Source organism: Schistocerca nitens, chromosome 1 (assembly GCF_023898315.1).
Source record: "Schistocerca nitens isolate TAMUIC-IGC-003100 chromosome 1, iqSchNite1.1, whole genome shotgun sequence".
Taxonomy (NCBI): Eukaryota; Metazoa; Arthropoda; class Insecta; order Orthoptera; family Acrididae; genus Schistocerca; species Schistocerca nitens.
The window spans coordinates 834,668,257-834,693,633 of record NC_064614.1 but is presented as its reverse complement, the minus strand read 5'-3'; the positions used below and the strand labels follow the sequence as shown (position 1 = coordinate 834,693,633).

At 39.2% G+C, this 25,377-nt stretch overlaps 1 protein-coding gene across 1 annotated transcript in view; it reads left to right on the top strand.

Annotated features, from left to right (window-relative positions):
- Window positions 1-2,485: 2,485 nt before the first annotated feature.
- LOC126207900 (protein FAM161A-like) overlaps window positions 2,486-25,377 on the top strand; it is a 216,266-nt gene continuing 193,374 nt past the window's right edge. The window contains exon 1 of the mRNA XM_049938884.1: window positions 2,486-3,774. Within this exon, the coding sequence (XP_049794841.1) occupies window positions 2,639-3,774 (1,136 nt within the window). The 5' untranslated portion in view covers window positions 2,486-2,638. The remainder of the gene's footprint in view (window positions 3,775-25,377) is intronic.

Genomic DNA, 25,377 nt, shown 5'->3' with positions numbered 1-25,377 from the left:
TTAGAAGCTCCTTGGTCAAGTGACTTCTTGTGTAAACAGTGCCTCTAGATTCAGAAATAAATCTAAGGATTTCAAAACCAAACTCACCACTTATTGTCAGCACCTGATCCTTACAGAGAATAAATAAAGTTGTTTTTTCTAACATCGAAATACAATAGGGTTCTGAATATAACAAGTCTATAGGTCTGACTGGAGCTGCCGGTGGTAGTGGTCATGTGTGTGTTTATGCATGCTTGTTTGTGTAAATGTGTGTGTGTGTGTGTGTGTGTGTGTGTGTGTGTGTGTGTGTGTGTGTGTGTGTGTGTGTGTGTGTTCTCTGCTGAAGAAGCCTTTTCATTGTGACTGTCTGCAACTCAACAGGTCATCTTTACCATAAGTAGCAGTCTGTCCTTTTCCTAATATTGCTCATCTAATAATGTTTGTTTCTGAAATATGAGGTCTATCATTATGCAAGTTTCATTTTGTTAGGTATGACAAGTCCACTCTTGCTCCAAAATATTAGCTAAATCTAGTGGCCACGTCTCTTACAACTAGCAAGCAGGTGAAGAAAAAACGGTGAAAACTGAAGCAGTAGGACAGAGGCAGAGAGAACTGTCAAAAGAAGAATAATGGAGCAATGCTGGCAGAAAAGTAAGAACAATGCAGAAGGGCTGCAGGAAGGAAGTGTTATCAGCAAATGCAAGAAAAACCTCAAAAAAGCAGCAAGACACAAATGCTCATAAAAATTTATCCTCAAGAATTGAGAAAAGCAGTCAGCAGAACTAAGAAAGCACTGCCAGTCACCCAATGACAGGCACAGGCATTGGTACTACAGTAAATTTACTACAAATTGTCACAAAAAAAAGACAGTTGTTGGGGAAACATCATGCAAGGAGAGATCTAATGTCATTGTGCACGATATCTGTGACACGATCAAGGTGCTCTCTCTCTCTCTGTAATATTAGAAATTATCAGTTCTGATTAGTAGATGACTATGTTTTGAGTATTGATACTGACATAGTGTCTGTTTTACCTGAACCAGCATCTGGCAGGAGTGATAAACTGATTTTTGCATTTGGGTTTCAAGAGTACAATGTGTGCTAGGTTGTTGTTAAAAGTGTACTGTAGCCCCATTTGATGCTTAATGTCAATTTATGAATGCAGTCTTATGGAGCAAGCTCTATGGCAATTAAATTTCTTATGGACCAAGTGCAACATATGTAACAGCCACATGCCTAAGGTACACTAGCACCTATAACAATATAGAAAAAATATAGAAATACTCTCATTACCATGGAATCACAATCACAGGTTCTGAGTACTAGTATAATATTATAGGGCTACACCAAACTAGGAACAAAATTTCAGATTTTCTCAAATTACCAAAATGAGTTTTTCCCTTGTTTTTTTCTGTCACATGATCAATGGATATAAACTAATTCATTACACACACAAAAATAAAATTGCCATTTGTCGTTAGGGGGTATCCTAACTGTGTTAACTGTTATAATTTCCTGTAAATTAAAATGTACAGGATATGTATTAAACAACAGGTACTAAAGTAAGTTTTAAGTGTCACATGCCTAAAAACTGCCAAATGCTCCTGTCTCAGAAGCATGCCCTTTTATTTACCAATGAAGTATACTCTAATAGCAAATGAAAGCGTTTAATTTGTGTATTTTTTTACATCCGGGAAAGAACTTTAAATTCGTGTTTCTTTTCAGTACAGCACCTACTACCAATTTCTAAATTTAACACCTCTGGTTACAAATTAATGTTATTGACACCCAACAATTAATGTTACAACATAATATGCTATATCCAAACCTAATTTACAGGCCATTGTCGTCCCAACCATGCCTCCTCCAACAATAACAACGTCGTACACATTTTTGTTTCCTTTGATTTCGGTCACTGTGTGCATACACATGGAGGATAATGGGGCTGTTAAAAGGGCCCTCAACTTCAACGTCTTTGTTAAAACCATTCCAGTCATTTTCCTTCGCGAAATCTAGATAACATTAACCTTAAAACTTCCTCTGCTCGCTGCACAATGCACACTCCACAAACAAATTCGTGCGCTTGCCGGTAGTCTGGTTTCTGCTATGTTTACCAAACAAGTTCGTATCAAGATACGTTGTACAATGGTACCAACATATTCGACAGTTTAGGGATAATTGCATATTTTATGTGCAGTTTGTTAGAAATTGTTCAGTAGTTGATTTTTTTGTTGCAGATTGCAGCGCATATAATTATATAATTAATTATAATTGCGAATGATTCAATTTTTTTTCTCCAAGAATACAATTTTTTAAAGGAAACAGGTGTTTCTTCAAAATATACGAACAGACGGGATTTCGATACCAGTTTTCTTTTTCAAGCAAGCAAACCAAAATAGCTGGAATAATCTAAATATGATTCAACATTTGCGAAGTGTTGATCTCGAAGTAGATGCTGTTGTATGTTTTCAACACTGTTTCCAACGCTGTTTCCATGACAACAACTGTATACAAGGTAGGGGGTTGTAGCGCAATATTCGGACTTCAAAGTGGATAGTGAACAGGTAATCGAGTTTGCTTATGAAACATTTCACTGTTGTCAGGATAAGTTCTTACGTCCAAGTCGGACTTTTCTGCTGAGATGTTTCTGGAACCACATTATGTCGAACCATAGTGGATCTGTTTTCAATAATTCTTGTCTTAAAGTTCCACTGAACCCGTCCAACAGACAGCCATCCCCATTGTATGAAAGAGGAACTTTTGATACAGGTACAGCTATCGAGGGAAAGACATACGTGCGAAGAAGACAACGACATATGGGTATTGATGGTAAAGTCTCTAGGCCACAATCTTGGTCACCTTCTGCCGAGTCTGGAAGAAATGCAAAACTGCGTGAAGGGTCAACACCGCGCAGTGTGATGTTAGATGGTCGTAGTAGGGACTCATTTGACTCATTTATGAACTTTTATGAAAACATTCCTGATTATGGAGAGTTAGGAAATCTACCAGATGGAGAGTTTTATTTGAGACTACAAGCTTTAAAGGATAAACATATGTTGTACTGTAAATCGTTGACTGCTGAAAATCCTGCTTTGGAGAACAAACCTGCAGAGACAGAACAAGGGAATGGAGAAACACAAGTTAATTGTGCAATAAGCAATACAAGTGGTTCAGTACCTGGAGGTAGTGCAGCCCCCTATGCCGCAATGAAAGAATCCAGTATTGCTGATAACTCTAAAAAGAATGAACGAAAGAAATTTCAAAAGAAGTCACAAAGTAAAACAATCAGTCATGACTACATCAACTTGGAGAAATTAGCCGAAAACACACACTTAGTTTCTCCATCGTCAATTACCTCCATAGATCATAAGAGTACACACAGAGCATCAGTGAACGACAGTAGTCTTTTGGATAGTGTAGATGCCACTGTCAACTTGCATCGAAAGGGAAACAGGAGTGAACATCAATTAAATAGTTTCAAAATAAAGGAGAAGAAAACCAATGGAGTGACTAATATGAAAAGAGAGATTCACTCTGCATTTTCAAATAAACACACTGGACCCTGTAAAAGCAATAGTCGCCCAACAAGTTCATTGAGGGGAAATACATGGGATAATTTAAGTGCCAATGATTGTCTTACAAAATTGGATTATTTATTTTCTGATTCTGATAGCGAGTATGAAGAGCCACTTCTTCAGCGTAGTTTGCCGAGCAGCCCTATTTTAAAACATAACAGGCACACAACCAGAAAAGAGCCAAACATTACTGTACCAAAACCTTTCAAAATGACACTCAGGTTAGTAATAATATTAATTCTTTGATATGAACATTTTATTAATAATGTAGTTTGAGCATATTATTCTCTTCGAAAGTGCAATATATCTCTAGTTATGTAACAATCTGTTGACTTAATTATTAAGTGTTCTATGTACACCACAGACCATTCTTCCTCAATCTGCTAATTTTAAGTAATTTGCTTTGCTCCTTCATATAACCCACTAACTTTTCAGTTGGTGAATTACATTGCCATGGGTGCGACAACAGCACTACATTTTTCAACAATCAGAAACTGATATAACAAATAGTATAAATAGAAATAAATTAAAAACTGATTGACAATCATATGAATAGTTGTTTTACCTTCTATTTAGATCTGAAAATGAGAAGCTTAAAAGTGAGTTGTTAATCATCTTTAAGACCTTGACATGGGTGGTGCAGACTGTTACTCATCCACTTTCAAAAATGGCTAAGTTTCCTGCAAATTCATAATGTAAGATGAACCCATTGTGTTTGATATCTGGAGTGGGGAGAATAGCAAGAAGTTGTACAAACTCAATGTAGTATACATCCTCCTCATCCCCTGTGAACAACTTCGCTGAGTTCCCTACAGATGTTACACACTTAACCTGCATTTCTTAATGTTCTTCAAGAGCTGCCTGTTTAGTTGCAGCATACGTGTATTTGGCTCATATCTGTCTTGCAGTTCGAAACTTCAACAAAATAAATGTTCCTGGTAAGATCTGTTTGACAGCTGCTCCTGACCCTGTAGCTTATTTAAGACTGTGTCTTTGAAATATGGTTGTTCATCACTTGTTTCAAAATTTGTATAGATGAGAGAATGTAGATTAAGTGTGGGTTGAAAAACTTGATTTCAGTATCTGAATATTCTTGCCCTTTTCTTTTTTTACTGTCAATTCCTCGTAATGTTTATGCATGCTAACTGTTTTCCCTGTTGCTGGGTCTACAATAGGCTTGACAGACAAAGTAACTGCCTGAATTTTATCACCTGTGATAAAGTTTTGTATTTTGAGCAGATTATCACCAGTAAGTTTACAAGGTAATGTTTTTTTTTTTTTTTTTTTTGTGCCCTAAGAAAATCTGCTTGCTACAATTTTGGCAGGCTTCTCCATACAAACTTTTTTTTAGGATTGCTGATTTTCTTTTTTGAGGGGCTGGAAGGAAGCACCTTCTTTGCGCAAGAAACAGCTTTACCAAGGGACTGAAGACATTTGTATGATCATATATAAGAAACACAGGTCTCAAAGTCATCTTAAGTTGGTACAGATTTTAGTTTAAAGTTAAAAAAAAATAGAGAGATGCATATATCGGGTCGACAGTAGCGTCCGTTCCCACGCGTCGGCTTCGACCCGTGACGTAAGGGTGTTGTCATGTGTGACGTCATGATGGCACGGAGTTTGGCTTGAGTGTGGCTGTCTCCAGTTCTGTTTTATCTTATTTTATTTACTTTTCTGATCTGTTCGTTCTATCTCGTGAGATTTTTTTTTTAAATTTAAAAACACTTATTACTTATTTTAATTATCTGTTTCCTCCAATTTCTGTTTTAGTTTATTATATTTATCTTTCTGATCTGTTCGTTCTATCCCGTGAGATTTTTTTTTTAAAAAGATAAAAAACACTAATCCGCTACTGAAGCATCTTTATCTTCTATGGGTTGCAGGGGTTACAACCCCTGGGGAGGTGGGTGGGTATTCATGCATGGCTGTCTTCACTTACACGTTGTAGCTACGCAAGGCGTCTAAATTTGTTTATATTTAGTTTGCCCCCCACCCGAAACACCCCATTTCCCGCACTTGTCCCGTTAGTGTCATTAGGCTTCTTGTGGAAAGTGTGTGTGTTTGTTTTTGTTTCCGCCATATTTGTGACGTCATGGGTTAAAGCAGACGGGCGGGATCGGATGCTTCCGTATTTCCCATATATCTTCATGTTTTCCCATATTTTTCTATCCTGTAATGTTTCTTTTCCTTTAAGTGCTGTATTTGCTGGCATCTTTCTGCAACGTTTATTGAAGTTGCCTCTTCTGCTTTGCTGACATGGTTTTTCCCATTTTCTTATTAAATAATAAGTCAATGTTAATGTAAACCATTAACGCACTTGTTATACCAACCAAAATAACTTAAAAATGACACAAAGTGTTAAATGGTCACTGTTTTAAGGACTACTAAATGTATTTGTTGGGTTTTCTCACTCCTAATCTAAAATCAACAGAACTGGTATAATTGCTGAGATACAGAGTGAACTTTTCATGTTTTTTTGTCATAAGTGTGCCAATAAATACATAGGTGTTTTTGCAAATTAGCTACATGCTTAATATCCTATCTTTTGTTAAAGATTGAAGTTTGTCTGCAAGGTAATGGTCTGCTCTTGAAACTTAACAGCTAAAACAACCACTATGGCTGCAGCTTCAGTTTAAAAAGCCCTAAATATAAAATGTAAACTTTTTGTCCTCCATCCTCATCTACAGAAGTGCTGACTCTGTTTAACTGTATTTCCTCAAATAAATGTACAACTTTCATTATTTTTAATGGCACTAAAATTTAACCATCATAGCTCCAGAAAACTGTGACAGGCATTTAATTTAAAATCAAATTTTAAAAATTTGTCTAGCTCAGTTTCACATGGAATCACCCAGGTGGAAACTTCTTACAAATACTAACAAGGGAACCTCCCCATCGCACCCCCCTCAGATTTAGTTATAAATTGACACAGTGGATAGGCCTTGAAAAACTGAACACAGATCAATCGAGAAAACAGGAAGAAGTTGTGTGGAACTATGAAAAAATAAGCAAAATATACAAACTGAGTAGTCAAAGTGTAAGATATCCAACATCAAGGACTGTGTAAGCTGAAGAGCGCCGTGGTCCCGTGGTTAGAGTGAGCAACTGCGAAACGAGAGGCCTTTGGTTCGAGTCCTCCCTCGAGTAAAAATTTTACTTACTTTATTTTCGCAAAGTTACGATCTGACCGTTCATTCATTGACATCTCTGTTCACTGTAATAAGTTTAGTGTCTGTGTTTTGCGACCGCACCACAAAACCGTGCGATTAGTAGACGAAAGGACGTGCCTCTCCAATAGGAACCGAAAACATTTGATCGCAAATTCATAGGTCAACCGATTCCTCCACAGGAAAACACGTCTGAAATATTCTATAGGACACTGGTGGGGGCATGTGCGTCACATGACAGGAATATGTTGTCGACCCACCTAACTTGCACACTTGGCGAATGGGTAAAAAGATTCTTCTACCTTGCCCGATTTAGGTTTTCTTGTGGATGTGATAATCACTCCCAAAAAAGTGATGAAAACATAAGAGTTTGTCACATAAACGGCAACAAATGAATGCAACAGTTTCACAGTCGCACAGTTTTCCCTGTGCTCTGTCAAAACATACATTTTTAACGTTTTCAAGTTTTTCCGTGTGTAGACCATCAAATCCTGCATGTGTCCAAGCAAATCTGAACATGTCCTGGAATTTTGGAGAGCAAAGTTGATCATGTCTGAGTGCGTGAACTTTGATAATTGTCTGAAAATAAAAAATTAAAACTTTTCACTCGAGGGAGGATTGAACCAAGGACCTTCCGTTCCGTAGCTGCTCACGATAACCACGGGACCACGGTGCTCCTCAGTGTACAGGTACCTTAGTGTGACATATCTTGCACACGGACTACTCAGTTTGTATATTTTGCTTATTTTTTTCATAGTTCCATACAACTTCTTCCTGTTTTCTCGATTGATCTGTGTTCAGTTTTTCATGGCCTATCCCTGTGCCAACTTATAACTAAATCTGAGGGGGGTGCGATGGGGAGGTTCCCTTGTAAGTGTATTTTGTGTTATTTAATACTGTGCATAAAATATTCCCATTTTGGAATTATATGAGATCCTTAAGGTTCAAAATGTTTCTGTTACTGACCTGCATCTACATTCTGTCTCTTAATGTTTAGGAACAGTAATTAATTTATCATTTTGTGTATTGCCCACACTCCAGCCTAAGCTCATAGGCTAGAAATTTTAGCGTGTAGCACAGAGGGTGGCTCATCTTCTTTACTTCAGTGATTAATCTGTTACATTTATCTGCTCTAATACTCTAGATTTTTCTAAAAAGCAAATAAATTTCAATATAGACAGAATCCACAGTTATAGTGTCTACACAAGTATGTTTGTTTTTACTCATTTTAATCGCAATCGTCTCATAAATCAAGAAAACGTTATCCTGATCATAATGTATAGTACACTACATTGAATTTCTTATTGTTTACAAATGGTATAATTTTTGCTACATTAAAAAATGGCCAAAACCTACAGATACTAAATGACTATAAATCTGTGCTATCCAACACTGAATATGAAATTGCCCCTTACAGAAATAACTATTCGTTAATTGTTCAGTAGTCAGACATGGTGGGGGATAAGACACATTTTTGGGAGATGATGTATCTTGAGTGACTTAGGATTCAGTTTATTTGTATTTGTCTCTTTGATCATGCTCAAACAATGCTTATACATATGATAATGTTACAGTGGGTGATTTGTGAGACAATGATGTCACTGGATTTAATCAGAATTTCAGTTACATCTTCATCGATACTCTGTGAACCACAGTAAGGTGTGTGGCAGAGGGTACCCTGTACCACTACTGCTCATTTCCTTTCTTGTTCCACTCGCAAACAGAGTGAGGGATAAACAACTGTCTATATGCCTTGTTATAAGACCTGATTTCTCATATCTTATTTTCGTGGAGCTTTGCGTAATGTTTGTTGATGGCAGTACAATCATTTGGCAGTCAGCTTCAAACACTGGTTCTTTAAATTGTCTCAATAGTGTTTCTTGGAAAGAACATCGCCTTCCCTCCAGGAATTCTCATTTGAGTTCCCAAAGCATCTCCTTGACACTTAGCTGTTGTTCGAACCCACCGGAAACTTTGTAATTAGACTTTCTGAGGAAGATTTGTGTCTGTCTTCAAGCAATTGCCAGTTCAGTCTTTCAGCATCTCTGTGATGTACTCCCATGGGTCAACCATTCGTGCTGTCTTCACTTGTATGCGTTCTATATACCCTGTTAGTCATGTGTGGTATGGGTCCCACACAGTTGGGTAAAATTGTGAGATGGGTCACACAAGTGAACTGTAACCATTCTCCTTCATAGACTGATTGCTTTGCCCTAGTATTCTACCACCAAACTGAAGTCTGGCACCTGCTTTACCTACAACTGAGCCTATGTAATCATTCCATTTCAAATCCCTATAAACTGCTACACCCAGGTGTTTGTACGAGTTGACCAATTCTAGTTGTGATTCACTGATATTGTTGTAGTAGGATACTGTTCTTTTATGGTCCACAATTTTACATTTAAGAGTATTTAAAGGAGGATACCAATCTTCCTACATCTACAACTATACCCATACTCCAATTGGATAGATAAAAAATCTACTCTCCAAGCGGTGGCAGGAGAACACACACATAAAAAATGTTTTACGTATGCAAGCTTCGGAGCCGGTGGCTCCTTTTTCTGGCAGAAGTGTTGAAGGGGAAGGAAGAGGGGTGAAGAAAAAGTATTGGAGAGGTTTAGGAAAATGGTTGGAGTTTGGAAAGGTCACTCAGAACCCCATGTCAGGGGAGACTTACCAGACAAGATGAGAAAGAAAGATCATCCTGTCCAGTAAGTCTCTCGTGACCTGGTGCTCTAGGTGTCTTTTTCAAACTGTAACCCTTTTTCTGAACCTCTCCAGTTCTTTTCCTTCAGCCCTCTTCCTTCCCCTTCAGCCCTTCTGCCTGCTGAAGGAGCCTTTGGCTCCTAAAGCTTCCATATATAAAACCTTTCTTTATATGTGTTTTCTCCTGCAGCTGCTTGGTGAGTAGATTTTTTACCTTTCCAATTATGTTATATTGATAAAAATTGATTATTTTCATTGTTATACATACATACTCTTAAAGCCACTGTAGGAAGTGTGGTGGAGTGTACCTTGTACTACTACTAGTTGTCTCCTTTCCTGTTCCACTCGTAGATAGAACAAGGAAAAACAACTATCTTCATATCATTGTGGCCCTTAATCAAAATGTTTGTTGATGGCGGTAGGATTGTTCTGCAGTCAGTTTCAAATGCTAGTTCTTTGAATTTTCTCAATAGTGCCCCTCAGAAAGAACATTGCCTTCCCTTCAGGGACTGCCATTTGAGTTCCCAAAGTACCTCCGTAACACTTGTGTGTTATTCTAACCTATTGGTGAGTTTCACATGAGTGGTGCTTTCTAAAACTGTACTGATGATTCATTGACATAAGCTTTGTACAACTTTGAAATTGTATCAAGATATGAGTGAATATTTAATCTGACCTGTTGTGGATCCCAAACACTCAAGCAGTACTCAGGTATAGGTTGCACTAGCATCCTATATGTGATCTCTTTAACAGATTAACGACACTTACTTGAAGTCTCCCAATAAATTGAAGTTAACCATTTGACTTCTCTATCACAATTCTCAAATGGTCATCCCATTTCATATATCTTTTCCACGTTATACCCAGATATATGAATGATGTAACTATATCAAGCAGGACACCACTAATGCTATATCCAAACTACACTCCTGGAAATTGAAATAAGAACACCGTGAATTCATTGTCCCGGGAAGGGGAAACTTCATTGACACATTCCTGGGGTCAGATACATCACATGATCACACTGACAGAACCACAGGCACATAGACACAGGCAACAGAGCATGCACAATGTCGGCACTAGTATAGTGTATATCCACCTTTCGCAGCAATGCAGGCTGCTATTCTCCCATGGAGACGATCGTAGAGATGCTCGATGTAGTCCTGTGGAACGGCTTGCCATGCCATTTCCACCTGGCGCCTCAGTTGGACCGGCATTCGTGCTGGACGTGCAGACCGCGTGAGACGACGCTTCATCCAGTCCCAAACATGCTCAATGGGGGACAGATCCGGAGATCTTGCTGGCCAGGGTAGTTGACTTACACCTTCTAGAGCACGTTGGGTGGCACGGGATACATGCGGACGTGCATTGTCCTGTTGGAACAGCAAGTTCCCTTGCCGGTCTAGGAATGGTAGAATGATGGGTACGATGACGGTTTGGATGTACCGTGCACTATTCAGTGTCCCCTCGACGATCACCAGTGGTGTACGGCCAGTGTAGGAGATCGCTCCCCACACCACGATGCCGGGTGTTGGCCCTGTGTGCCTCGGTCGTATGCAGTCCTGATTGTGGCGCTCACCTGCACGGCGCCAAACACGCATACGACCATCATTGGCACCAAGGCAGAAGCGACTCTCATCGCTGAAGACGACACGTCTCCATTCGTCCCTCCATTCACGCCTGTCGCGACACCACTGGAGGCGGGCTGCACGATGTTGGGGCGTGAGCGGAAGATGGCCTAACGGTGTGCGGGACCGTAGCCCAGCTTCATGGAGACGGATGCGAATGGTCCTCGCTGATACCCCAGGAGCAACAGTGTCCCTAATTTGCTGGGAAGTGGCGCTGCGGTCCCCTACGGCACTGCGTAGGATCCTACGGTCTTGGCGTGCATCCGTGCGTCGCTGCGGTCCGCCCAGGTCGACGGGCACGTGCACCTTCCGCCGACCACTGGCAACAACATCGATGTACTGTGGAGACCTCACGCCCCACGTGTTGAGCAATTCGGCGGTACGTCCACCCGGCCTCCCGCATGCCCACTATACGCCCTCGCTCAAAGTCCGTCAACTGCACATACGGTTCACGTCCACGCTGTCGCGGCATGCTACCAGTGTTAAAGACTGCGATGGAGCTCCGTATGCCACGGCAAACTGGCTGACACTGACGGCGGCGGTGCACAAATGCTGCGCAGCTAGCGCCATTCGACGGCCAACACCGCGGTTCCTGGTGTGTCCGCTGTGCCGTGCGTGTGATCATTGCTTGTACAGCCCTCTCGCAGTGTCCGGAGCAAGTATGGTGGGTCTGACACACCGGTGTCAATGTGTTCTTTTTTCCATTTCCAGGAGTGTATATGGGCTTGTTTTTCGCACTCATCTGCATTAAATTACATTTTTCTTCATTTAGATCCTGCTGCCAGTCATCACATCAACTATAAATTCTATCTAAGTCATCTTGTATCATCATACAGTCTCTCATCTTCAACACCTTCCTCTACACCACAGAATCATCAGCAAACAGTGACAGATTGGTGCTCATCCTGCTCGCCAGATCATTTATGTAAGTAGAAAATAATAGTGGCCCTATCATACTTCCCTGGGGCTTTCCCAACTATGCCCTTATGTCTGATGAAAACTGAATGTCGACGATTACGTACTGTGTTCTGTTACTTAAGAAGTCTTTGAGCCACTCACATATCAGGGAGCCTGCTCCGTATGCTTGTAGCTTCCTTAGAAGTCTACGGAGGGGTACCGTGTCAAATACTTTCCAGAAATCTAGGGATATGGAATCTGCCTGTTGCCCTTTATCTATGTTCCCAGCATATCATGTCAGAAATGGGAAAGTTGAGTTTCACATGAGTGGTGCTTTCTAAAACTGTGCCGATGATTCATTGACATAAGCTTCGTACAACTTTGAAATTGTATCAAGATTTTCAGACTTTACTTCATTATAGATAACCACATCATCTATGAAAAGTCTGGGGTTACTATTAATATTGTCTACCTGGACTATCTGTACACTAATATACAACATGAACAGCAAGGTTTCCAGCATACTTCCCTGGGACACTCGTAAGGTTACTTCTACATCTGTTGATGATTCTCCGTCCAAGATAATGTGCTGTGCTTTCCACACCAAGAAATCTTTACTGTAGTCACAAATTTCACTATATTCCCCATATGACTGTACTGTTAATAATAAAATACAGGAGTATGTTTCAAGTCCTTTTCTGATGTCAAGAAATACTGTTGTACCCAACTACGTTGATCCATGGCTTTGAAGTATTTCCTTAGTTCTGCGTCAGCTAATTTGCAGTTCAGTTGGGAACTGAAGCTGAGGGGATACAGGAGCAGTAGCATCAACTGTGATTCCCTTCCAACTTGCCATTCTTATGTGCCATGACTTTTGTCAGTTGACTTTGTCTCTACAGAAGATTTGATGCTGAAAACTCACCAGTCCTGACTATCTGTTGCCTCTGCAAAATGAGAGAGGTGAATTTTCTGTATTGACTCAAATATTACAACCAGGAAAACTTCTGATAATGCTTTTCTGTTGTTAAAACCATGACATTCAATACATCAGTGTTTACATACCATAGCATAAAGACAGAATGATTTCTTCACTGTCCTTTTTGTGTCACTATTAATTGTAATGATGCTCAGAATTCTCTGGAGTACTGCGTGTGTCCAAGAAGGAGCACTCCTCTGTGGAACAGCTGCCAGCCCAACAAGTATCATTAAGCAGCAACCAATTGCCAGAGTCTTAGAGAAATGCAGCGTTCATCCTCCTGATTACAGACCACAAATTCTCACACAATATGCGTGTTCACAATTATTAACTACCTAATGATACACTATGTGATCAAAAGTATCCAGCACTGGGCTGAAAATGACTTAAAAGTTCATGGTGCCCTCCATCGGTAATGCTGGAATTCAATATGGTGTTGGCCCACCCTTAGCCTTGATGACAGCTTCCACTCTCACAGACATACATTCTATCAGGTGCTGGAAGGTTTCTTAGGGAGTGGCAGCCCATTCTTTACGGAGTGCTGCTCTGAGGAGAGGTATCAATGTTGGTCGGTGAGGCCTGGCACCAAGTCGGCATGCCAAAACACCCCAAAGGTGTTCTATAGGATTCAGGTAAGGACTCTGTATAGGCCAGTCCATTACAGGGATGTTATTTTCATGTAACCACTCCGCCACCGGCCGTGCATTATGAATAGGTGCTCGATTGTGTTCAAAGATGCAATTGCCATCCCTGAATTGCTCTTCAACAGTGGGAAGCAAGAAGGTGCTTAAAACATCAATGTAGGCCTGTGTTGTGATAGTGCCATGCAAAACAACAAGGGATCCAAGCCCCTTCCATGAAAAACATGACCACACCATAACACCACCGCCTCCGAATTTTACTGTTGGCACTACACACACACACTGGAAGATGACGTTTACCAGGCATTCGCCATACCTGCACCCTGCCGTCGGATCTCCACATTGTGTACCACGATTCATCGCTCCAGACAATGTTTTTCCATTGTTCAATGGTCCAATATTTACACTCCTAACACCAAGTTAGGCGTCATTTGACATTTATCGGCGTGTTGTGTGGCTTATGAGCAGCTGCTCGACTATGAAATCCGTTTTCTCACCTCCCACCTAATTGTCATGGTACTTGCAGTGGATCCTGACATAGTTTGGGATTCCTGTGTGATGGTCTGGATAGATGTTTGCCTATTTACACATTATGACCCTCTTCAACTGTTGGCAGTCTCTGTCAGTCACAGATGAGACTGGCCTGTATGCTTTTGTGCTATACGTGTCCCTTCACATTTCCACTTCACTATCACTTTGGAAACAGTGGACCGAGGGATGTTTACGAGTGTGGAATTCTTGCATAGGCTTGTGACACCCAATCACCTGACCATGTTCAAAGTCTGTGACTTCCGCGGAGTGCCACATTCTGCTCTCTCACAATGTCAAATGACTACTAAGGTCGCTGATATGGAGTACCTGGCAGAACAATGCACCTAATATGAAAAACATATGTTTTGGGGGGTGTCCGGATGCTTTTGATCACATAGTGTATTTTTATCTGCAGCTAACGAACATCATTCATCGGTAACAGAGACATGGAGTAACCTGTCACTTTCATGAAGATACATGTTACACTTCGTCTTCTCCCTGCCTCACAAGAAAAAGGATGTAGTCGTCATTAGCAAACTTAAGTAACTTAACGACATTAGTGTTAATGGTATTTTCACCATGTCTGTTTTTTTCAACCCCAACTTATCTTTTTTAAACTTCAAAAGCAAAACTGAAGCCACCAAATCATGGCATATATTATCTAACCTTAGCTGCATAACATTTTTGTAGTGATAACCTCACTGTTTAGTGAACATACACACAACCCCCCCCCCTTCACAACTCCAAAAAACACTCATCTGTGTTATCTCTTGTGCAATTAATATTGATGTTTATTTAGTGTATGCCCCTCACCCTCACTTGCAGTTCAATCCAGTGCTCTGGCTGTTAGCATGTCAGTTCTTTCCACACCTGTAGGATATCTCCTTTTCCTCCACTCTGTCAAACCTGTCTTTGCTACTAGCCAGCAAGATATTTCAGTTGTTTTCCTTAATTCTATTTATATGTCATTAATTTAGCTAGGCTTTTGAATTCATTGATTTGCTGTAGTTGAGAATCCAATGTAAAATGCTGGATTCTGATTGTATCTCTGTATATTATTCTGGTGGTGTGCTTGCAGTTGGCTCTGTAATTATATACTACTGTTTTGCAATCTGACTGTGAGAGAGCCATTGCTCCTACCGCTAATGTGTTGATCATTGGTGTTACTCCCTGATTTCCTTCCTATTGGTAGCCGGGTTGTCTGTAATGCTTAATCTGGTTATTATATACTTTATTTTCACTACTTACGAACTTAAAGCTTATCTCTTTGTATTTCATAATAGAGTATCTAGTGTGTAGTGTTATTCTGGTTATTATATACTTTATTTTCACTACTTATGAACTTAAAGCTTATCTCTTTGTATTTCATAATAGAGTATCTAGTGTGTAGTGTAATTTGTCACTTACAAATTACAGATCCCTTACGTTGGTTTATAAGCATATTCTTCTTTATTTGTACAATTTTTTCTGCTAATATGTGTTCTTAGCCTGAGACTGTGCTCGAGTTATCGAAATAGATGTAAAATACGGTTAAATGAGTAGAAAGGGGGAAAGGAAATTATTACACAGAAACAGAAATGTACAAGGAATCTAACACCTAACTTATCACTTTTAAATGATTTATTTCTTTAATGAATCTACATTGTTAAGTCTTTTTTTCTAACCTAACCTAACCTAACCTAACCTATGGATCCTTAAGGAATACTGCTTTAGAATGTGACAGGTCAACTAATTCATATGATCTTTCATAGTGATGGAAAAATTTGCTTGTTTCCCTTTTGAGATTTGAGCTTGGATGGTAAACTTTTATCAACACTAGGTCATGTAACTTAAGTTCCAGTCCTATTGCAGTTTCGCTATTTTTATGCAACATGAGTTCTCCATGTTTTCTTAGATGTCTTTCCACATTATAGTTAATATTCATTTTGTCTCTTGTTGGGCTGTATTGCCAAGTGAAATATTTCAGTAACTGTTTATCAGTGAAATTCATATTGAACCTTCCAGAGGTGTTAACCTTGTTGATAAATGGGGTAATACATTGAACACAACTTGGACTTCTGATGGTAACTGAGCCTAAGAATTATGTATGGCATATCTGAACAATACGCATGATGTAGCTTCCCAGCTTCTTTCATTACCCACTCAGGTGTCAAAATAGTGATATGTTCATAATTTCACACGATAAAAACTGTTTTTCAGCTAGCACTACAATAAGACTTAAAATGTAAACTACCCCACGTGCACCCTTTGGTAAAGGACAGTAGAAGTCACCAGCTGTGACCTCATGCAATATGTTAGGTATTTCAGGATATTGCTTATATGGCACTCGACTATTATTTTCTTTCACCTTTCGACACAAACCACAGGTGCACAAAATTTTCTGAACCGTTTGACCTAAGTTTTTAAAATAATAAAATTTAGTCATGTGTTTAATACATTTACAAATTCCAACATGCCCATACCATGTATTTAAAAATCAAGTGAAGTCCTCTAGTGCATTCTGAGGAATACATAGTTACCAAAATGCTGAATCTTTGTTAACTATACTAAACAAAGATCCTTGATGCACTGCACATTTATCCTTTTCTTTTTGTGATGGTATCCCTTGTTTGCCTGCCACAAATATATCACCAAAATCTTTATCTCTGTGTATCACTTCCATGCTAATTAATGTAGTTCATTGTTAGAGTACTAATTGACACAAAGTTGATGGTGAATATAACTCTTGGACCGCCTGTCGAGCTCAAGTTGTCCATACCCAGAGATAACCTGGATACTGCATCATATATCACATTCTGTGACTCCTTTACATAATTAATTTGGATTTCCTGCAGAAAGAATATCCAGCCCTTCGGTCTGCTACACAGCAGTCTGCTCTCCAGTATGAAAGGCAGCAGTTAATGATTGTATTGTATTGTATTGATCCAGGCAATCATAGTATTGTACAGCTGTACATATGATATTGGATAGGTCAAGAGAGCTATTTACAGTAATTTGTACAAATTGATGTTTACATTATTTTGTAGCAAGCAAATTATCTATCTTCAACAAAACAGTTAATACAAATCAAAGAGATGTAAGATTTTACATACAATATTGGATAGGTCAAGGGAACATATTTGCAGGTAATATTTAATAAATTGATTTTACATCATTTTGCAATGAGGAAGTTAGCTATCTTTAACAAAACAGTAAATGCAAATGTTGTATGGTAAAATACAAACAGCCAATACAAATGTAATAGTAAAGTAGTCCAGTGTATTTCATAGACATGCACAGTATATAATTTTCAGACCTAATTGAACATTTATCATATTTTTTACATTTTTAACCCCTTTCAAAAAAATGATCAACTGCATAAAAGCAATGGTCCAAGAGATATTTTTTTAACTTATGTGTGAAGGCTCTTGGGTTCTTTGTTGCTTTGATTTCATTGGGTAAATTATTATACATTTTTATCCCAACATTTAAAACACTTTTTTGGTAGCAGGTAGCTCTGGACTGAATCATATGTAGGTCAGATTGCTGCCTTGTTGCATAGTTATGAATATCTCCATTGAATTTTAGTGTGCAGTCATTGTTTAACAGGTATGACTTGACAAATGAGACGATATTATAAATGTAAGCAGAGGGCAGTGTCATAATGCCATTTGTTTTGAAATGTTGTCTGCATGATTCATTATGTCTTAGATTACATATTATGCGTATTGCCATTTTTTGCATTTTGAAAATATATCTACCTCCAGGTGAGTTCCCCCAAAATATGATTCCATACTGTAATGTAGAATGGAAGTAAGCATAATATACATGTATAAGAACAGATTTTGTGACTGATTTTTTGAGTACCCTTAAAATGTAACACACAGTTGAGAGCTTTTTTGAGATAGAATTTGTGTGTGTCTCCCACTTAAGATTTTCTGCAAGCCATATGCCAAGAAACTTGACGGAGTCCACACACATAAGCTCTTGGTTATTTAGAATCACATCAGGCATTTCTTGTTTTTGGGATGAGAGTCTGAAGTTGATGTAGGTTGTTTTCTGTATGTTTATAATCAGTTTGTTCTCGTTGAACCATTTGCTGAGTGACGACATAAGCGGTTTAATTTTTTGGTTGTGGTCCTCTGTATCAGTACCCGTTATTAGAATACTTGTGTCATCGGCAAATAGTGTGGTATGTCCTGTAGCAAGCTTTGTGCTTATATCATCAATGTATAGCAGAAACAGTATGGGTCCCAGGATTGAGCCTTGTGGCACACCATATCTAATAGGCATTGTGTCAGAGGAGTGGACAGTAGATTGATGGGTGGTTGTATTCTTTTTTTCAAAATTAATTTCAACTTTTTGAAATCTGTTTGACAGGTAAGTGATCAGTGTAAACCATGATCTCTTACCCCTAAGTAAGCATGTGACACTTGTACAAACTCCCATACCAATGCTAATTATTCCTTTTCAATGACTGTATTTATGTTTTCTAAGGTTTGTGCTTGCAAAAGCTATAGTTACATGTTCTCTTTCTTTGGGATTACATACCCCTTCATGATTACACTTTGGAAAATGTTTTCTTAAATTAATACTATTTGCAAGATCCAATTTTTCAATAACTTCCACTGACAGGCCGTTACCTTCACATAAGTTCTTTTCAGCTAGTTCCTCATCTGTTTTTGCTAATTCTTCCCAGCTTATGGAACTCAGCTTTAATTCTTTCCTGAACCTTGTGTGAATTGAGATGTAGTGGCGGATAAATCAACCAACTTATAAACCTTCTGTTCTATTAACTCACTAACTTGTTCATACAAAGTTGCCAAAATCGATTCTGTAAAACCAATTTCCTCTGCTTCTTTGACATTCTCTAAAATATTTACTCTTGATCGTGTATCTGAGACTTGTTCGCGCGTTTCACTTAATTCATGTTCAGCAGAATCCTTAATTTATCAACAAAAATAATCAGTTTTTGAACACATCATGTAATTGGATTGATAAAAAATCTACTCACTAAGTGGTGGCAAGAGAACACACATCTAAAGTTAACATATTTAAATTTGCAAGCTTTAGTAGCAAGTGGTTCCTTTTTATGGTAGAAGGGTAGAAAGGGAAGGAAGAGGGGTCAAGGAAAAGGACTGGTAAGCTTTAGGAAATGAGGAGAATTCGGAAAAGATACCCAGAACCCCGGGTCAAGGGAGACTTACCATACGAAAAGTAAGTAGTGATGTGAAACAAATTAAGGATTTGTAATGTAATTCAATTGATAAAAAAGATATACTCACCAAGTGGCAGCAGGAGCAGATATGTATTTAAATTTGCAAGCTTTTGGTGCCAGTGGCTCCTTCTTCTGGCAGAAGGGTTGAAGTGGAAGCAAGAGGGGTGAAGGAGAAAAGGCTGGTGAGGTTTAGGAAATGGGAAGAGTTCAAAAAATTCGTGCAGAATCCTGGGTCAGGGTAGACTTATGGAATAAGCCTTGGCAGCCAGAGGCTGTGGTTGTGTGTGTGTGTGTGTGTGTGTGTGTGTGTGTGTGTGTTGCATCTCTGTGAGTGTGTGTGTATGTCAGTTGCATTTGCATAAGTGTGTGTGTGTGTGTGTGTGTGTGTGTGTTTTGTGCATATCTGCAACTCAAAATCTCCACTGTAAGGTGAGTAGCGATCTACCCTTTTCATAATGCTGCCATTATTCCATCCTGGATTGTACATTGTTTGATTTTTCTCTACTAATACCTTTTTGGTTTGTGCACTGCCTCTAAGTAGAAGTTGTTGATCCTGTTCTCAAGTAAAACCCATTTATGCTCAGCCATTCTGTCAAAATACTTAATATCTTCCCAATTATTGCATAGTTCTTCCTTCTTTAAACGTTTTTGGATGTCTATGACAACATTTTGTCATGTTCCATTTTTAATTGCCACTATGGGAGTGATTTTACGGCTTACAGTCACTTTTTGGTTTCTATATACGGTGACGTAATTATGATTTTCAGAACTCTTTATTTCCTTTCTTATTACTCTCTAGCTTGCAGTTTTCTCATTCTTCAGCACAGTCACCACAGTTGAAGTTTTTTCTCATGTCTGCCTCAGATAATTTGCTATTAGGTTAGGAATTTAAGCTGGAAGGGTACAGGAACAGTAGCACAATCAATTGAAATCACCTTTCAGCTTGCTGTTCTTATGTGCTGTGGTTGCTTTTGTTGGTTAACTTCGTCTCCAAAGGCAGAAATCTTGATGCTGAAAACTCTCAAGTCTAAACTATATCTCGACTCTGTGAAGCAAGAGAGATTATTTCTTCATAAAATGACATAAATTGTCTCAAATTTACAACCACAAGCAGTTCTTTACTGTAATTAAAAGCTTGACATTCATTGCATTAATACATCAGTATTTACATATCAGAGCTTAAAGACTGAATGATTTCTTCAACTGTCCTCATGAAGTTACCATTTATTGCCATGACCCTCAAAATGCTCTGGAGCAGTGCATGTCTCCGTGAAGGGTACCACTTCTGTGGAACAACTGCTGACCCAGCAAGTGTTGTAAAGTAGGAACCAGCTGCAGAGTCACCCTGTCTTACAGGAACTCAGCGTCCAGCAACCCAAATACATTCACATACAAGTAAATTCTCACATAATATTCTTATTTGTATTTATTAACTACCTAAATAAATTTCTATCTTCAGCTGAAGAACATAATTTGTCAATAATGAAGACTTTCTTGAAGTGCTACATTACACCTCAGGCTTTCAGTACATCATGTAAAAAAACTGCAATTTAGGTTTCACACGTGCAATATTTTTGGAGTCAGTGCTGGTTGGTGTAGAGAAGGTTATTCCGTTCAACACTCATTATTCCATTTGAGCTCCTAATATGGCCTAAGATGCTACAGTAAATGGATGTCAGGTATATTGAACAACTGATTTGTGGTTTACTTCTACTACTCTTCTGGTGTGTCTTCCTATCACTGTGCATGAGTTTTTGATTGATGGAGTGGTAGATTATAGATGATTAAAAGAGGGGCTAACTCAGCCAAAAAATCAGTGTGGCATCTGTAGAAATTCCATCTGTCCCTTGCGCTTTGTTTAATTTTAATGATTTCAGCTGTTTCTCAACATCATTTACACTATTGTCTACACCATTCATCATCACAATGGTGCAAGCATTAAACTGAGACAATAATCCTAGATTTTACTTTATAAATGAGTATTTGAAAATGGAGGTCAACATTCCTGCTTTTGCTCTGCTACCATTGGTGTCAGTTCTGGTCTCATCCATGGCTGGACGCTAACATTGGTGCCATTAACATGCTTTACGTATGACAGGAATTTCTTTGGGTTTTGTAGGAGATCTTTTGATAATATTCTGCTATGGCAGTCATTGAAAGCTTCATGCATTGCCATCTTGAAAGCCAAACATGCTTCATGCAACATCTCTCTGTCTACAGGCCCTTTCATTGTTTTACACCTATTATGCCGTAGTGACTGTTTCCTTAAAAGTTTCTTTATGGTAACTGTATACAATATAGGGTCACTCCTATCATGAACAGTTCTATTATGTACATAGCTACCAAGTGCATGGTCAACTATTCTCTTAAACATGAGCCAAAGTTGTAGTTGTCCTACATACTCCTGTCCAGAGATACATGTTGTAGGTTCCTCACTTAGATATGACACTAATGCCTCTTTATCTAGTTCACTAAACATATAAATATTTATACTTATTTTAGTTGCCCTTTGTACTTTGGTAATCATTGTTCCCACAATGCTACCAGATTCATTATGAACATCCTCTAGAGAGGTTAGGTCTATTTACTGATTTCAGAGCCAATGTATTTTCCATCATGAGTGGGCTTTTGAACTAAACCAAAGGCATTTTATATCTTAGTTCAGCAGATTATGGAGATAGAAAAGTTTTATTTGACAGACGTTCTTGAATAGCATATTGTTTGTGCTGATACAAAATAACTGTCATTTGATTTTACCAGAATTGAGTTACATAATACAAATGCCATAATTAACATTAGATATGTGGGCAACGTAGCTAAGGAAAACCAGATATCTAAGGCTAGGCGCAAACTGAGACACGTATAGCGCGTGTGGCGCGACGCAGTGCAGCGCGCGTTTTTGTATCGTCGCAGGTTCAAATGGGACCGCGCAAATTGCGACGCGATGCGACTGGGACGCGACACGCGCCTGCGCCAGGTTGCGTAGCTTTGTGGTTGAGGCACAGTTTCTCGCGACGCGCGTGCCTCGCTAGCACCGTGGGAAATTTGAGGCGAGGAGCGGAAAAGTAGCCCGGCCATATGCTCACATCGGAACGGCGCATATGAGCCGCGGTAGTATTGCCCATACGATAAATTTTGCCTCACTGTGTACTAAATTTTATTGCCTTTAGGTAGTGTTTCGTTTTTCGCCATTTAAACGCTCCGGCTTTCTTCGTTAGTACGTTATACTTTTCTGTTATTTATATCTGTATAGTTTTGTTTTCCTTCTGTCGAGAAAAATGCATACTTCAGTGACTGATGAGCCATTCGCCGCTGGAATTGTATCATATGCCTCCGCGATGTTTTCAGATCGCAAGAAGGGACAGAGGGTAGTGAGTAAGGAAGCAAGGAATATTATAAAATCATGTGATTAAGAATCAAGGCAGGAAAGTAAGACAAGACTATCTTCTCACTGCCTAGTATGCTGGCGTATCTGTAAGATCTGTTACAAAAATTTAGATAGGGATAATCTCCACAGGTGTGATCCCTTTGTGCTCCTGGTAAAAAACGTCCAGTATCTGAAGTATAGAAGTCTCACTGTGATTACTCTGATATCGATGTAATAATGTAATATGACACACTGTACTACATGCATGTGATCATCACATTTCCACTGCAAGCTAGAAACAGTGGAAAAGCAGTCACAAATAACAATGTTTTAATTGGTTCCCCGTGATGAGAAAAAACATTTCAATTGTTACATGCACATTATCAGCATTAATAAACTAATTATACAACAGGCTACACAAATGAAGAAAATGGTCAGTACTATTACGAAAGTAGGACTGTTATGGTTCGATATATTTAGATTAGATATTTGTTGAAATGTACTGCTGACAAAGGCAGACCTAATTTCATGACAATGTTTTTCGAACTCCAACTCACAAGGCACACATGGCTAGTTTGTGCTTTCCTGTCGCGCGCATTATCCTCCGCTGCTGACAAAACACTGACCATTGTGTTGTGCGACAGATCAATTGTTTATTTTTCTCAATAACAAGTATTTTATTCGCGGTCAGACATTGTCAGTTTGGCAAGCCATAGGTGAGTAACCAGTATCTGGCATGTGCCTATCATTCCGCCTCAAGGAACGCTCGTCATTATTTTAATACTGCTCAGATCAAGAGAAGGAATAAAATCATTTGGTAAGTTTCCATTCCAGTTGGTCAGTGTTAAAAATACGTCGGGTTACGGGGATTCCAACAGAATTGGCAATCTGTTTTTGTGTGAGTTGTTAACCTTTTCTCATTTGAAGAAGCATCACCGTTTGTGAGTAACGGCCACATTTCTCTTGGTGACTGGTTTAATTGTACTTCCTTTGTCACAGTGTAATTTGCCAAACTCATCTCACAGAAGCTATTGAGACAGAATTCCGAAACGGGTGCCTCATTAAACAAGTAAATGGCAATCACAGAGTTCAATAGCTTACGAGAAACCTCATAGTGTCGTTTTGCAGTAACATAAAAGAAGAAATTTCATGTTTATTTTCTTACTAGGAAGCTCTTGTTTCGCTAGCTGTCGATAACTCTTAAAAAATTAGTCACTGGAGTGAAATAAATACAAAGAGAAGTATAAGTACTGATATATCGCCATAGATAAGAAAGTTCCATGTGTTTAAGAGTTGGCAAAACATTCTCCTTCTTGTGTGCTATCATTCGCCAAACTTTCGTTCCGATGTCTCGAGCAGATGCAGATATAAATAACAGAAAAGTATAACGTGCTAACGAAGAAAGCTGGAGCGTTTAAATGGCGGAAAACGAAACACTACCCAAAGGCAATAAAATTCAGTACACAGTAAGGCAAAATTTATCGTATTGGCAATACTACCACTGCTGATATGCGCCGTTCCGATGTGAGCGTATGGCCGGGCTACTTTTCCGCTCCCCGCCTCAAATTTCCCACGGTGCTAGCGAGGCACGCGTGACGCGCGGCGCGAGAAACTGTGCCTCAACCACAACGCCGCGCGACCTGGCGCAGGCGCGTGTCGCGTCCCAGTCGCATCGCGTCGCAATTTGCGCGGTCCCATTTGAACCTGTGATGTTACAAAAACGCGCGCTGCGCTGCGTCACGCCACACGCGCTATACGCGTCTCAATTTGCACCTTGCCTATAGAAAATAAAATTGTTACAGAGATCAAACATCTGTAGTTTAACAGAATAAAAACAGCAGTCCAACAGTAGTAATTTTAGTTTGCTTTTAAAACTTTGCCCTGGTTAGCTTAATTTTGTTTCTTGTGTGAGGCTATTATAAAGTTGATTTTACACTATACTTGATACTATCAATAAATAATTTTGTTTTATGTGCTATTATTTGTAATTGATTTACCAGCTCAGACTGCTTAGTACTGTCTTAGATAAAACCTGGCCCCTAGCCATTCTGCGCATAGAAGCAGTCAGAGTCATTCACTTAAGGCTTTAATAAAACTGGCCACACTTCAGAATTCTGTCTGGTCATCTGCACAATCTGGCAACACTGTAGAATGAAGGGAGTTTCTGGCAAAAGTGTTGTCTTCCACCTGAGCCATTACAGTGCTAGATCTGCTCGCGGTCGAGTGATAAACATTGTGCAGGATAGCCACAAAGTCACATATGCAGGAGTTTCTGGAAGAAGTGTTGTCTTCCACTTAAGCCATTACAGTGATATATCAGCTCGCTGTCTAGCAGTAAACATTGTGCAATGTAGACACAAAGTTGCAAGTTCATGTCCATTCCTTACTTTATTTTTAAATCACATTTTAGCTGTTTGCTGAGCTATCAGTCTGATAGAACCACAAAGGTAATTTGCTTCATTCTTTAATCCTCAAGTAATTCCAAAAATTTCCAGAAGCATTTCCGTGAAAGAGCATGTTGTTGTTTCAAGATCAAAACATTTTATGCTTGAGAGTTTCCTCATCTTATGGCAGCCACTGGTCACATGACATCAGGTGCCATTTGATGAAGGCAGCATGGTGCACCTTGGGCACATTTCTGGTTCACTAGCTGTAAGATTTTTAATGCCTCCCCTTCAAGAATTAAGTGTTTGGTAGAAGATGAGCTCTTGTTT